We start from the raw sequence: 16089 nt of genomic DNA on the forward strand, positions 1-16089 counted from the left end.
TTATGTACATAACAGTTCACAGTTTTTCCTGCTATATAGGTGAATGATCAAAAAGATGGGAGTACTATACATGCTGTTGTATAAACAGATATAGGTAATGGGAGCAGAAGAATAAAGTATAAACATGAACTTCTGATAAATAACTCTGAGCTTTTCATTTTATAGGAACTCAGTGGCGAAAGGACCAAGAGCGAGATTTGAAGAATATTCTGAAAAAGGTTGACCAAGATATCCCGTTGGTATTTGTCAGTGGAAATCATGATATTGGCAATGCTCCAACACCAGAAACTATAGATGATTATTGCGAGCACTGGGGCGATGACTACTTCAGTTTTTGGATTGGAGGAGTTTTCTTTCTTGTGTTGAATACTCAGTTATACTTCAATTCTTCTAAATGCCCTGAGTTAAAGCAGGCCCAAGATGAATGGCTCGATGGGCAGCTGGCTATTGCTGAAAAACAGAAGTGTAAACATGTAATTGTATTTCAGCACATTCCTCTATTTGTAAAAGACCCTGATGAAGACCATGACTACTTTAACTTAGAGAAGTCAGTTCGGCACAAGATCATGGAAAAGTTCCAGAAAGCAGGTATGTTTTCCCTTTATCTAATTTTTCTTTTTCAGCACTTTAATACTGTGGTACAAAATAAAGTTAAGTTCAGCATTCAAGAGGATTTTTCTTGGTGATATCTTTTGTCGGAATGTATAGTTGGGTGAGATCTGAGACCAGCTTTTGGACACAAGGTACTATGGCTACAACATAATTCCAACACTACCACAGCGTGGAGGATATTTAAATTCAATGGTATTTCTTGCTTTTTAAAGAAATATATATGTCGTTTAACAGTATGATTGAGTGACTAATTTTGAATTCTGGGGGCATTTATACACATGGTCTGCGAGGCAGGGTGAGGGGTGCTTTAATTAGAGCAGTTCCGAGAGCCTCTCTAATTAAAACGCCCAAAGCATCACATCTGTCAGCATCCCAGCACTGAAAAATAGTGGCTGGGACGCTTTAACTAAAGTTCATCAAATGAGCTTTAGTTAAAGCACCCCTGCCACCATTTTTCAGCTCTGGGACGCTGATACACATGATGCTGGAGTATGCTGGAGCGTGTTGGAGCAGCCTTAATGCACATGTATAGGTACCCTGGCAACAGAGTCCAGTCAGATGTAGGTCCTGCAAGTCACTTAAACTTTTAAAGGAAGTTTAAAGACCATTATAATCTTTTATAGTTATGTGACTTTGCTAAAGCCCAAATTCTCCAAAAGTGAAAAAACTCCTTCATCTATATTTTAAAAGTTCAGCTGATAGCTTTAGGTACCTGTTTTTATATGGTGTTTTTCCCAAGTTAGAGTAAAGAATTCAGCCTTTAAATGTTACATTTGCCTGAAATATTAAAAAAAACAAGTTTATTGTGACTTCAGAACTTGCTTTCTCCCTACATTTGGCCAATTTTACAACCAGGGTATGATGCAGGCCAGATTTAGTTAATTTGGGAATGATTCTTGCCCTGCTTTGGTTGACTGTTGAATTTTTCCTATACTGATAGGAGCCTTTAGAAATCCCTTTCTTGAGAAAGAAGACAGATAGGACCTGGGTCTGCCATGGCACTTGAATCCCATGTAAACTATAAGTACATTAAGCAGCTCCTTTTTCATAGCTGGTCAGGTGATTTTCTGCTACCTGCATTTGTGCTTCTGGATTTTCAGTCTTCTGACTTGGTGTGATCGTATTTACTGCTTCAACTTCATAATGCTGTTTTGAAGAGAGTGAATGATGTGGAGTAGTTGCACTATTTTCTATTTTATTCTGCACCCAGTTGCCAAGCCTGGAATTGTTTTCTAGGTGGCAGCCTAATTCCACCTAGAATCCTAGGAAAATGGGCCTGGAAGGGACCTCTAGAGGTCACATAGTAGGCAGGATCATCCCTACTTAAACTATCCCATACCTTGTATAACATATTCCTAAACCTGCACAATCAATCCTGTCACATAACTACAAGGCATATTGCCCAAAGACACCAAAAACATCCCTATCTGCCACAGGTAAGCGAGGGGTTAAAATGCAGTCCAGAGATCCAAGGAGAGAATCATGCCCCTCATCACAGAAGAGGGCAAAATCACCTACAATCCACACCACTCTGCCCACAAGGTAGAATACTTTCCTGATCCCAAACATAGCTATCAGTCTGATCCTGAGTGGAGGGGCAAGACCCTCTAAGCAGGGACCTCCAGGTATTAGTGCCAGCAGGAGCATTAGCACATGTCAGTCAAAATCCTCAGCATTGGCTGCAGCCAACACCCAATGCTTCCGAGGTAGGTAGAAAAAAAACCCTTCCTTCCTGACACCATGTGGCAACCAGCAAAGTCCAGAAGCATGGGCTTGCCACAAGGGCAAGGGACAGAAATTGCACATAAACTGCTGCAAGAGACTGGAAACTGGTTCAAATCTGCAGTAAAACAAAGTTCAGTGCACACAAACCATTTTCAAAATGGCTGAAACCAGTTTGAGATAAACCTGGATACGTGTAGTATCAGTTAAATCGGTTTATTGAACTTCTGTCCCAGTGTCACAGGATCAAGGAGGTGTCCTGTGACTAATATAGGGTTAAGGAGCTGCCAATCACCAGGGGCAGCTCAGGTGCTGGTTGCCGCAGCAACCAGACAGGTCAGGTGACCAGAAGGGGGCAGGGCCGGGCCTTTATAAACTGCCCAGGCCGGAGCCAGAGTAGCAGGAGCTCTGCGGGCAAGCTGAGCAGCCCGGGTCAATGGTTGCAGCCTGACCACTCTGACCAGCTGCAATGATGCAGGGGTAAAGAGAACTGTGACGGAGGTAAGAGGGAGCCAGCATAGAGCGGAGCTGGGTTTATGAGCTCAGGGGCTTATGATTATCTTATGAGCCGGTAGGCTTCTTGTTTATGTTGCAGCCGTTTGGCTCACATTTTGTTATCGTTACACTGGAGGACTGGGTGAGGCTGTAGGGGTGCGAGGAGGCCTCGTGGGGGCTCCCCAATAGCTTGGGGGTTCCCGGTGCCCAGCAGGGGGCACAGTGAGTAGTACCACAATGGGCACAGCGAGATAAGTGCCGGAGAGGCACTCGGTGTGTGGGGGTTGTAGCCCCAGCCGCGGGAAGCATGGCAAAAGGCCCTAGATGGGGCGAGAAGCGCGGGGAGCATGGCAAAAGGCCCTAGAAGGGGGCGAGTGGCTCCAGAGGGCGAGGAGTGGGGAAAAAACCGCAAGGCAGGCCCAGTGGGGGCGAGGCCTGGGCACGGCAAGCCCAGAGGTGCCGGTAGCGGGGTGTAGGTTGCAGCAGCGGTCCAGGGGTGCCAGTAACAGGGTGCAGGTTGTTTAACCGGCCCAGAGGCGCTGGTAAAGGGGCGACAGGCACATGACCAACCCAGGGGCGCCAGTAAAGGGGGCCAGTGGCATGATAGGCCCAGGAGGTTCGGAGATGGGCGGTGGGACATGACAAGCCCCAGGGGCGCCAGGTGGGTGACAGGCCCGGGGGTGCCAGAGAGGGGCACCAGGGCAGGACGAGCCCAAGGGACCCCAGAAAGGGCACCGGAGGGCAAGGGCAGAACAACGTCCAGGAACAGCTGCGAGGCTTGGGGCGTGCTGAAAGGGAGGTAGGAGGCACGCATTGCCCATAAGGCTGGAGGTGTTGGAGCACCCCACTTGGAACAGAGGTAATACCAGCGAGGTGTCAAGGTGGAAGTAGGCAGCCTCCCATAACTGAACTTAAAATCAAAGACGTGGCAGGCGAGTAGAGGGTGCTGGACCACCTTAATTGACATGGCAGGGGGCGCTAGCGAGCTCATGGCCGCTTGCAGGCCCCACTCCGTGACACCCAGTCTACCACCTTCGCTCTGGTGGTAAACGTCAAGGACCTTACGGACTTGTGTTGCAGACCGAGTAGATGTCTCCCCCTCATCGCCTCCCTTGTTCTCACCTGCCAGGACTTGTTGTTTCTCAGTAGGTGGGATTGGTCATCGAGTGCACTCGGTGGCCTATGGTTCACCCAGCCATCATTCATGGGGCTCCACCACCACTGTACCCCGGCCTCACACCTCCTTCAGTACGTTGTTCGACTGTTGGCCTCATCTCCTCTGTTGGGATAATGCTTCCCGACTTGGCATCTAGGTGCCCATGGCCTATAGCCACGTACGCGCATGTGGGCCTACCCCTCAGCCCTCCTTGCCTCTGCCCCTTCGTTTGAGGAAACACAAAAAAAAGATAAACCTTCCAAGGCTTCTCCTCAGCCCCGTTCCTTGGGGATACCTGCACTCTCCCCCTATGCCCCTTCTTACAGGGTAACTAAATAAATGTAGTAACAAAACACAAAATAATAAGCCACTTCCTGACGTGGTGGCCCTCTGCCCCCGGACTCTAGCGGGCGGGTTGCTTTACTCCTGACCCATCGCCTCCAGTATTCACTCCCATCTGCCTATCAACCCGGCTGAGACCGGCAGTGATACCCGCCCCAGCTGTAAACCCCTCAGGGCTTTCCCAGGGTCTTCTCCCCCTGACGTGGCTTCCTCTTTACCCCTGTCATCCCAGCACTCCCACCTGGGGTCTGCTCTGCCTCCGGGTGCAGCTCCAGCTCTGCCTCTGGCCAGCGTGCACATCACTCCCTTACTGTCCCATGCGGGCTCCAGTCGGGGTGCTCTGCCTTGCCCTGCCAGCATCCATCCCTGCTTGCCAGGCTCCGAGGGTCCCATGGGGAGAATCTCTTTCGCTCCCTGCAGCGGCTGCAGCTCCTCTCCTGTGCTGCCCACCTCCTCCGCAGTATCAGCTGCCATTTTTATTTTCACTGGCCAGCATCTGAAGCTGACATCATCAGCTGACCGTAATTGAATAAAGAGGCGGCTGATGAGCCACGTGGGCTCTTCATTCTGCCCCTTTTGCGCTGTATCTCGTGCTGCCGGTAAGTATCCTCCATTATTTCTGTCCCTGGGACAAAAACAATCTCCAGATTAACCAAACAGCAGAACAGAATAGATAACATTGTTCTAAAGTGTCAGCAAAATTATAGGCTTAACATTTTAAACACCTGTTTTTAAATATTGCAGCTTTTAAGTTCTATATCTGTGTTTGTGTGGTCTACCCTCCAAACTAATACCATTAATATCAGTAATCAATATTTTCTTTCTAAAGGCCAAAAAACTATGACAGCATCCCAGAAAACATCTTCACGTGCTGGGCAGCCAAGAGAGGGAAATGTGTAGGGCCAGGAGGAAGAGCACAAGACAGAGCAGTGACTCTCAACCAAAGTGTCAGGCCTTGAGTGCAGTGGGGAGCTGCACAACGTTAGCGCTGTTAGGTGTGCAAACATGATTCACAAGATAAACCCAGAGGCTGTGTCCGCATGTGAACGGGGGTTTGTTTCCCCAGGAACAAGAAGCAGTGGCACACCTTGTGTTGCTGCTACTTGTCCCCAGGGAACACCCATGCTATGCGTCCTCTGGTGAACAGGTTATCCCAGGTGGGGTAGAGGAGGCTGGCCCCAGTAGCCTTACCTTGGGGCCTTGGGGAGCATGGCTCTGGCAGGCCAGGCTTCAGTTTTGGGCAACACACTCTGTTGCCATGTGCACTGTCCCGCTCTTTTAAGGTGTGGGGTTTTTTGATCCCAGGTCAAGCAAACCCCCTGCGCTGCAAGATAGCAGTGCAGGGAATGACTCCATGTGTGGTGTGTGGCACTGCAGATGCATCTGCGGCACTACATACCACACGTCTGCACTCTTCTGAACATGGCTAGAGATTTCATATAGGCATCCATAGTGTTAACAACATTCTGACCTGGGGTGATCTTTCTGAATTCCTGTAACAGAAGAATTGCTCCATTTTTCTGTAGTCAAAAAAAAGGGAAAGCTAAGAGCTGGTATTTAACCAAGGCATGCCTTGACTCTATTAAGGGGTGTCCCAAGTCAAAAAAGATTGAAAACCACTAGTCTAAATGGTGAAAAGGCTACTAGTCTAGAAGATAACAGGGTCTTCATTCTAGCTTGGAGCCTTATTGCAGGTTCAAAGAAATTGATGGTAAACATGGGAGGATCTCCCTGTTTTATCCAGGACTTATGCTCAAGGACCATACTTGTACAGAGGCCCAGCTAGTGTCTAGCCTGCTGCGTATACATAGTACCCACATGGACACTGCTGTATGTATGATGCGGGGGTAACAGAATCATGAAATGCATGCTGGTGCCAAAAAACATCTCTCAAGTGTTTGGAAAACTGCCATTTAGGGGAGCAAAGGATAACAGAATTCTGTCCAGAGGGTTTTGCAATTAGTTAATTTCAAAATAATGAAATAAATTGGTACAGGGCTGTCTGTCTCCAGGTACTGCACTCCCTTTGGTTTGCTGCTGTAGTCCTCCTGCCTCCTTGAGCTTCCACTGCCTGTCCCCCACCTGTGGGAGCAGGGCAGATTCGCCTGGCCTGTAAGGCTGAAGGCATGGAGGACCGGGGGATCTAGTGCAGTGTCCATGCCAATGCTGTGCAGCACGTGTCACCTATCATATAGTTGGGGGGAGCGCATCTTCATAGCAGAGAGACGGGTCCACATGGCAAGGGAAGGTGCCAGCGCTGTGTGTCCCTGAGGAGGAAGGGAGTGGAGGAACCTCGTTGCTTTAGGACACTTGTGTGGTGCATCAGCAGCTCGTGGTGCGGCTGGGGGAGGGGGGGCAGGGGTTGCACAGTGCAGCATATGCCATGTACAGCAGTTCCCCAGATTGTGTGTTGGACAGCCCTGAGTTAGTTTGACAGACAACTGACAGACTGGAATATTTATTGAACTTGGTTCAGCCTCTTTTTTTTTTTCCCTCTAGTCACTTGTTTATAGTGGGATTTCATGGTCATTTTGCTAAAATGTATCTAGTTGTACTGAAAAGCCAACCCTCAGATAGGTCAAAATTAGCCAGTACTAAGAGACCATTCAAATGCACAGATTCTTAAAGGCTCATCTTTTCTGAGCCTCCAGTCCCCCAGTGCGCCAAACAGGTATCCTGTGCATCTGTTTTAATACAGGAAAAATTGTACATTGTTGTACGAACGAGTTCATGATTTAATACTTAGTATCAGCAATCCAGTCAATAAAACATTTGTGTTAATTAAAAAAGTGAAATGAGTACAAAGAGCAGACAGTTTGCAATACAACCGCCCAATTGAGCATCCTGTGAAAAATTCTGTGAATCAAAAACTGTGAGTCTAAGTTTCCTTAGTAACAGATGCATCCTGTTTCCATTTTTCATTCTCTTGAAGTACCTTCTTTGTATGACTACAAAATGTTGATAGAGTACAAATAAACAGTTATCATGGTAGGACAGATACACAGATGTGCAGTAGCACAGTTATTTTCTGTCTTTATGCTTTGCCCAAGAATAATCAATTTCAGCACATCCTTGGTTATGAAATTGGTTTCCCTGCTAATTCACCTGATACATACTTGGAGTAAGATACAGACAATAGATAATGAAATCCCAGTCTTCCATGTGCATTTTTTAAACCAGTCTGGTTTTTGCTGCTTAAGAAGGTTAACTTCTTACGCTCTTAATATTTATTGCAATTTTCTGAATCTAATCTGAGAAAATTATTTTGGCCTTTTAATGAAAGATTTTCTCTTCCTGATGTTCTGCTACTTAGTGGAGTGATTGGAAATCCTATCCAGGACTGTTTATAATTATGAAATATTCTAGTACAACATTCTCTTCTGCAAAGGTTAATAAGATATTTTTCTTTGCAATTGGGATATCTTTCCTGCCTTTTTTTCTCCTGCAAGATAAAAGAGTATGTTTCTACTGCCATCAAAATCAGGGGTCAAGCCCAGAAATATCAACATTTTTACATCTATAACTCTTTTAGGGAAAGAGTAAAACCATATAAAAGACATAAAATCAATTTTATTGTAACCAATTACCAGGGGAAGTATTTGTGCTTAGTAGGGTTATTTAGCTAGTTTTGATTTTACTATAAATGAAGAAAGAACCTACGGCGTTAGGAAGTAAGTAGGATGTTACTGCCTAGATTCTTCAACATAATTTACTTTATTTCACAATATTCAGTAATTCTTTTCTTTACAAATTTAGAGTTCAGATTTGGTGTAGTTATTCTCTTATCACTTACATTTAACATAATGTTTTTAATTTGATTTTAGTATCATCCCATTCCTTACAAACAACAAAGATAAAAGACTGAATGTGGAAGCTACATCTGGTACAAAATGCTGAATTACATTTCTCACATTAGAAGTGTCCTTAACAGTTGGGCTAATTAAAGATAGAATCATGTCCTTACAATAAATATTTATAAAATTTAAAATCTGGCACTTGAAAATGTGTATTACTGCTTTACAAAGTCAAACCATACAGAAGACTGTAAATCTAAAAAAAAAAAAAATGACTTGCCTTTCCACCTATACTTTTTGAATGTATTGTAAAAAATGTTAAAATTAGAAAAGGATTTAATTAGGAATGCAACAGCTCTGTTCTAAGCAGTAATTCTCAGCAGGTAGAAAATCATTTGTCAGGCTGTATTGATATTACTTTTGAACTTTTTGGCTGCTTTTTTCAAAGACTGGTCTCTTCTGTGCATGTGTGTGCATGCTAAGTAAAGAAAGCCTTCAAGAACAACATGAACTATAACACATTTGTGTGCATTTGGATTTGCTGAAACAGAACCAAATCAATGACCAGGGAGAAAAGAGAAGAAATATCATGGTCATGGTTTAGTGGGGTTATCATGGCAGAAAGCAATATAAACAGGTGAGAGACTTTAAGAAGATGATTTTGTGCCCAACAGAAAACTACTTGGAAGTAGGGTTAATGAAATCTTGTCTGTCTGTCTGTAAATTAAAAAAAAAAGTTTTAGAATTCATCCAAAGAGCCTTTTTTCAGACATGACAAATTAATAAAGTTTGCGCATATAAAAATACTCAAACTAACATTTATTTTAAATAGTAGTAATAATAGCTGTACTGTTTGCAGTTGTATGCTGCAGAACTTGGTACAAACTTTATTTGTTAAGGATCTAAGGAACTTTACTCAAAAAAGACACTACCATGTCTGTGAGCTCAAGGTTTTAGGATAGGAAACTATGGTTAGGAGGATGAAGATTTTAGAATACTATATTCTTTGCATACCACAGCACCATTCTTCCAATAATCAGATGCTAGAAATTGGGGTGTGTATGTTAAGTGAGGAATACAGTAGTGGCCTTCTCTGTGTTTTCTGCTGGGCAGGAACTGGAACCAGGCCGTGCTCACTGCCAGGCAAGGGGCTGGAGCTGGGGCTTTTCATGCTGCCCTGGCTCCCCTGGGGCTGCCTTTCTGTCACTCCCTCTAAATCAGTGTCTGGAGCTGGTGTGCCTTCTTCCTTTAGTTAAGCTACTGCTGGGCTACCTAGCAGCTGGTTGTGGACACTAGGGCCAGGGGCAGACATTACACATAAACCGGTTTAAGTGATCAGAAACTGGTTTAAACCTGTAACAGAACAGATGTTCAGTGCACATAAACCAGTTTGAAAATTACTGAAACTGGTTTGAGATGAACCTGGTTGAATATAGTATCAGACTTAACTGATTTGGGTCAATCCAGTTTATGCAATGTCTGTTCCAGACCCCTTGCTGGTTTAAGATAAACCAGACTTTCCCAGCATGCTCTCTGGACTGGGCGGGGCTCCCTGCTTCACATCAGGGCTGGCCTCCCCTCTGCTCTCTGGCTTCAGCTCTGGCAAAGACTGCCGGCTGCTTTCCCCCTCCCCCTCAACACTCCTTGCTCAGCAGGAATTCACCCCTCTCCTCTGTCTTGCTGAGGGAGGTGTCTTTGTATTAGCTAGCAGACCATGTGCCGGCTACCATCCGTGCTGAGTCAACAGGTAGAATCAACAGGCAAAATCAACAAGTAGCTGGTAATGTCCCTCTTTTTTAATGGGCTGATGACCACTGTTATCAGTTCCCTCCCGCACACTCCTGGCTCAGTGACTAGTGCCGAGCTGGTGGAGTCCAGGGAGGCCCCCATGCACTCTGCAGCAGACCCAGAAGTGGACCGGGAGTGCTTCCTGTCCACTTCCAGGTTTGTCGCCGAGCACGCAGGACCCCACACCCTCTTCGGCACTCCTGTGGGACACTTCATCCACCCCAGCATCGCAGCATTCACAAACTGTGCCGGTTACCTCAAGGCATGTAGAAAAAACATTTAAGACTGTGTCTATGGCCGAATAACTGATCCTCTGAATCAGCATCAGATCTTCAGGTTCAGATTCAGCCAAATTGAGTTGGGGACAGTGATCCAAATCATCAAATTGGATCACTGTCCCCAATTCAGGCCAAATCCAAATCCAATACAGCCCGTTTAGCACACCCCTATTAGCGATCTTCTATGATTACACATAAGATCATGTATACAGTTGCTAGAACAATGTTGGAGTTCTTCAAAATGCTTTCCCTTACTATGTAGGATTAAATATTTATAAATATAATCTTATCTGTATTCTTGTGGTTCCTCTAATGTTGACATGGAGGAGATGGGACAGTAGATGGCTTCTGAAAAGAGTATACAAAATGCATGTAGACCACTGGTGCTCAAGCTTTTGGCTCTATAGGCCAGATGAGTGGCAGAAGGCCTGTCAAGCCTTGCACACCAAGGTTGGGCCTTGGGGCCTGGCACTACCCTTTCCTGCCCCCCACACATTGGGATTGGGTCCTGAGGGCCTGGCATCATCCCCTCCCACCCACACTTGCCAGGATTGGACCTCAGAGACCCAGTGCCACTCCTTCCTCTCTCCCCTACACAGGGGGCCCTAGGGTCTGTCAGCACCTCCACCCAGCCCTATACACTGGAATTAGGCACATGAGGTATGGAAATGTGGCAGCAGGGGAACAATGCCACTGCTCCCCCAGCACCAAATTTCTAGACTTGTAGGGAGCCCCACAGGCCAAATGACAAGTTGTCATGGGCCAGATCTGGCCTGTGGACCAAGAATTGAGTACCCCTGATGTAAAACTAATGGTACTTTGGATTTTGTCAGAAAATTAAGGATGATGGGAGGACTTTAATTCCTCAACAGTTGTTTTCAGTGAGTATATATCCTTCTTTAAAAAGCACAGTGGGCAGGAACTAACTGTTTTTTACAGACTATAATCTGAGGTTAGCGTTTGCAGTATACAGTCCTGTTAATATTATACCCGTGCTGCTTTTGCTTCTCTGCTTAGTGCTACAGCACATCCTTGGCAGATAGGTGAACACTCCAGCTTTTCAAGTTGTAATGAGAGAGAAATCAATTTCATTCCACAAGAGATAGATAAGATGCTATGGAAGGTTACTAAATACTGTCATTTGCTATGTAGCACTGGAGTCTTGAAAATGATGTCTAGGATCTGGCTAGAGGAAAAAAAAGGGTATTGTGAGGAAGTTCTTGATCTGAACTGCATCTGTGTTATTGTGCTAGAAGAACATTCTGAAGTGAAAATCATTTTGAGAGCAGATATTTTTCTGAACTGGCCAGAGTCTGTTCAGACTTTATAAGGTGATTTATGCTTCAGGGAGAGGCAAGTCTGTTTGTGTCTGGTGCTCTAAAGGAAATGCTCAAGTACTCAGGATTATACAGTTGCATTTGCCAGAAACATTCTATCTTCTTTAAAAATATTCTTAAAAGTCGTATCCATCTGTGCCAGGATACTATTAACTTGTTCAAATGCCTATTAAATTCTGCAGCTCGTAGCAGTTTACTCTATCCATCAGTGATCCTCGACCTGTGGCTCGCAGGAAAACTAGTGTTTTCTACTAGTAAGCGTTTCTCTAGGTTGGCGGAGAAACTAGTGTGTTACATGCCAAGTACTGTTTCCTAGGGGCCAGCAAAGGTCAAGGATAGCTACTTACCATAACAGCACTGCTTCCCAAGTCAAACCCTCTACTATTTTTCCCCCTACTTACAGTTTATCTCTGTTGTTGCTCCTGTCTGGCACTTAGACCCTTTGGGACAAGCTGACATAGGCTGCTTGCAGGCATTTAAAAAAAAAAAAAAAAAAAAAAGCAGCACTTGGCGTGCTTAGTCCAGTGCATGTCCAGAAGAGGCAGTGTGTTAGTTGAACCTGGCTTACCCAATGTCTGTATAGAGCAGGTGCTTTAGTGGAGCTTTTTTGGCGCTTCTATCTAATAGCTGATTGAATCTGCTTTAGCTAAAAGCACCAAAAAGCTCCACTGAAACATTCAATCTATACAGACGCTGCTGAGCCAGGTCAAAGTAACGCGCTGCTTCTTCCAGTAAAGCACGGTTTTGGGGGGTTTTATTTAATGTCTGTGAACAGCCATAGTGTCTGTATCATTTTATTTATGGAGACCCTGCCTTGTTTGGTCAGTGTTGATTGGGTTAGGGATATGGCTAAATATTGGGATTTTGTATGAGTATGATTCAATTTAAAATATAAACTGTTTTATTGTGAAATCTAATTTAAAGCACAAAAATATAATATTTGGAGTGGAGAAAGTTGGTTCACATATGTACCTCCCCCCCAAGAAAATGTGGTCTTAATGCTGCATTCAGGTTGGAGTTTTCTTATTGATTTGAATAGGACCAGAACCAAGTGATTAAGTTCTTTGCTGAATCAGACCTTGCAGGAACCATTAACCCAAAACATTTTCATTAAACTCTCCAGAGAGTAAGTGGAAAGAGCAAAAAGGACAAGACTGTGCTCATTACACATTTATTATGTCATTCATATTTCCACTGACTTGGAATGTGGCAGATGGAAAAAGGCTCACTTGCTGAGGAAAGCATTTATTTAATAGACGCCTCACTCTTACTAAAACATGCTGCTTTCAGTTTCCTAAGCTAATTCCAGGCATTCTGTCCCTAATGTTAGAAAATGTATTTATTGCTCTGTATTTCATTTTCGGGGGGGGGGGACAGGTTGTTTGTGTTTTTGGTTTTGGTTTTTTGTTTGTTTTTCTTTGTATACTTTCACACACTGGATTTAGATCAGGTCTAAGCTATGAACCATTTCCTTGGCAAGTTAAGTTTTGGATCCTGTAAAAGTCTTGCATGAAAAATTTCCCCGTCTTTTAGTTAGAGCTAGAAAAAACTCCATACAGATTTAGGTGAATCTCTAAATAAAAACCATAAGTATGAACTTAAATATAGAAATCAGAATCACACACTGAGGTAATATAGAAGAATTGATTGTCTAGAATCCAGTCTAAGTTCAAGTCTGTCTGCTTGGAGAAAATTGTTTACTGGGTACTGATTACCATATGAAATTATTTAATGTTTCAGGATAACATTTCCAAGTTTGTTTTCCATGCCATTTTAACTTACTCGGAGCTCTCTCTGGTTGTCACAATTTAGATTTCCTGTGAGATTAGGATTCAATTTGTGCTGCCTGAATTAACTTATTTTAAATCTCCCATTGGCATTTTGTAGGTATTTCAAGAAATTAGGAAAACAGATATCTTGTCACTTTGGAAATTTCTCCCTCAGTTTGTGGCTCATTCCTGATGTAAGACTCATATTTTTGCCCATTTTGAATCTGATTCCAATGGAGGAGTAAGTTAATTCAGTACTTGGGGTAGTGGTGTTTGGGTTGGGTGGGAGGAAGGGGTTCAGGGGAAGGAAAGGCTTTACCTGCCTGTACTCTCTGCACACTGAAGGCAGTTGCTGCCATTATAACAGTGTCTGCTCCAGTGGGAGCAGCCCTGTGGCTTGGGCTCCCTGGCAGCTGTGCCTAGTGCCCCATTCCCCCCCACCCATATGCCTTTAGGCATGGGGCTATGCCTGCTATGACAAAGGCTTCTTGAGTTGATGGGAGAAGGAGCACTGTTCCACTTGTCCCCTGCCCCCTAGATACACTGCTGGGTGCAGGGCAGTATTTCTCACTTCCTATAGCTGGGCACCCCAGGATTGCCCCTGCCAGGGCAAAGACTCCCCAGGGTGGGGGATTCTGGCAGTCCCTCATAGTCAGTACCCAGGGCTGGTACCCCCACCTCCATTATACAGCAGTCTGATCCATTTGTTTGTATGAAAGTCCAGTGTAGCTCTTCCTTCCTAGGACTTCTAGAACTGTGACCCAGAACCCTGATGATTTTTTGATGGAATTCAAAACTGCTGAATTGCACGTTATCACACCTCTGGGCAGAAGCTAGAAGCTTGGGGCACTGTCCTAACAGTGGCCTGTTTAAGCCTTCTGAGAGGACTTCATGGAAACTTTCCTCCTCCCCCTGAAGCCTTTGGGAAGTTTGTTAGTCTGCAGCTATGCATCTTACTGGTGTTCTAGTACTATGGCAGAAAGAGTAGTCCTTGTTTGGTTAGAAGGCCAGTACTGAACTCCCCTTTCTCCCAATTTCACGGAAGAAATGTCCCATTCACTCCCACACAAAAATAGTCTATTTAGATTCATAACCCCTCCGTTTTCCCCAGCAGCTGCCAGGTACGTTCAGGGACCAAAGCCCACATTTTCCTGGGACTGGTGTATACCCATTAAGGCTGTGTGAAATGCCAGCCTTTTGTTTTGGTTTCGGATTTGGTGTTTCAGAGGGACAGTGTTTCATTTTGGTGTTTCGTAGGGCTGTCTAAAATGGCTGCGTTTCGTTTAGTTTCGGATTCAGCATTTCGGAGGGACGGTGATTCGTTTTGGTGTTTTGAATCACTGTTCTATTTCATTTCAGCCAAAACTGTTTCGAAGCTGTTTTGAAATTTCAACAGTGTTTCAATGTTTTGTCTGTATGCTATAATAGGGAATCACAAAACTGCCTATACCTTTGTCATTTCTTACCAGATTTGGATGAAACTTACAGGGATGCTACCCCCTTCTGAGGCCATGAGGCCTGCCAAATTTCAAGGAGATAAGTGCAGGGGTTTCTTGGAAATTGCACCTCATGGTGCTGACAAGCAAAACTCGTGACGTGTGACACTGTGTGTTAAGGCGCAGCAGGGTGAAAACTGCAGGGATGGTAGCCCCTCACAACTCCACTGCAACCAGTAAGCTGCAGGCCTTTCAAAAATCTTACAGGTCTGGACTTTCCCCAGCCAGGACTGCAGTGGCTAGAGGTTATCAGGTGCCTCCTGTTCCTACCCACCTTTCACCAGGGAGGTTTGCAGTCCTGGCATTTCCTGAGGCTGCCACACCACTGGCAGTCCCACAAAGGCCTCCCTACCTTGGCAGGGTGCATTTTTAGTTCATGCCCAGGTCATGTGGAGCCTCCTCCTCCCGTATAGACCCATCCCTTATACCTTCAAGTTCTTCCTGGCACAAGAGCTAAGCAGAGAGATGTTCTTTCCCTGCTGGCTGGTGAGAAACTAAACTGCTGCCTCCAGCTCTGAGAGCGGGGCATTAAATGGTCACCCTCATTAGTACCTGTCCTACCACATACATTGCCCCTTGAGTGGTCATAAGGGAGGCCTGCCAGGTTTCAGGCAGAGTGGTGCAGGGGTTTCTGTGAGACTGCATCTCAAACTGCTGAAAGCAAAACTTTTGTCACTCGTGTGTGTTTAGGGGTGTAGGTTGTAGCTGTGTTGATCTAAGGACGTAGTCTTAGACAAGGATTTTAGGGTCCATCTGAGATCTTTTATTAGACCAACTGAATAGTTGGAGAAATTCTTCTTTACAAGCTTTTGGGTTTAAAAACCCTTTGTCAGGCTAACGAAGCATCTAGTTCCTTGATGGAAGAGGCAGATGATCCCAGGTATGCTGTCTGCCTGCGCTGCCTATGTAAGACCAGCTGAAGCCAGGAGGAAGCATCTAGTTGGTGTGCATGTGCTGTTCCTGGATAGAAGGAATAGTAAAGAAGCCAGAGGCTGGCATGCAATGCAGGCAAGAAAGTCAGTCAGTCAAAATGGAAATGGAGGTGTCAGGGGGTGAGAGACAGGCTGGGGTAGGGAGGAAGGGGTATGTAGCAGGTAAAAGTGGAGAGGTACCTAGGGAGTCAGATGTCCGACAGGTTGTAGTGTCATAAATCCAATGTCTATATTGAGTCCACAAGTTTCTGTATCTAGGAGGTTGATAAAGTGAAGTTCATGCAACATGTATACATCTAAATAAAATAAATCTACCATTGATGAACTCAAGCATCAGCATTGTCTGTTGTTTGCAAGGGTGCATAGCC

General features: G+C 44.9%; 1 protein-coding gene across 2 annotated transcripts in view; it reads left to right on the forward strand.

Moving 5' to 3' along the window:
• The window catches only part of CPPED1 (calcineurin like phosphoesterase domain containing 1), a 92147-nt gene that overhangs the window by 52444 nt on the left and 23614 nt on the right, over nucleotides 1–16089 (forward strand). For both annotated transcript variants that reach the window (XM_090024299.1, XM_090024300.1), the window contains one exon: nucleotides 166–588. In XM_090024299.1, coding sequence (XP_089880425.1) covers nucleotides 166–588 — 423 coding nt within the window. The remainder of the gene's footprint in view (nucleotides 1–165; nucleotides 589–16089) is intronic.

The sequence above is a fragment of the Crocodylus siamensis genome, chromosome 12 (assembly GCF_052110815.1).
Source record: "Crocodylus siamensis isolate JL-2025a chromosome 12, ASM5211081v1, whole genome shotgun sequence".
Lineage (NCBI taxonomy): Eukaryota > Metazoa > Chordata > Crocodylia > Crocodylidae > Crocodylus > Crocodylus siamensis.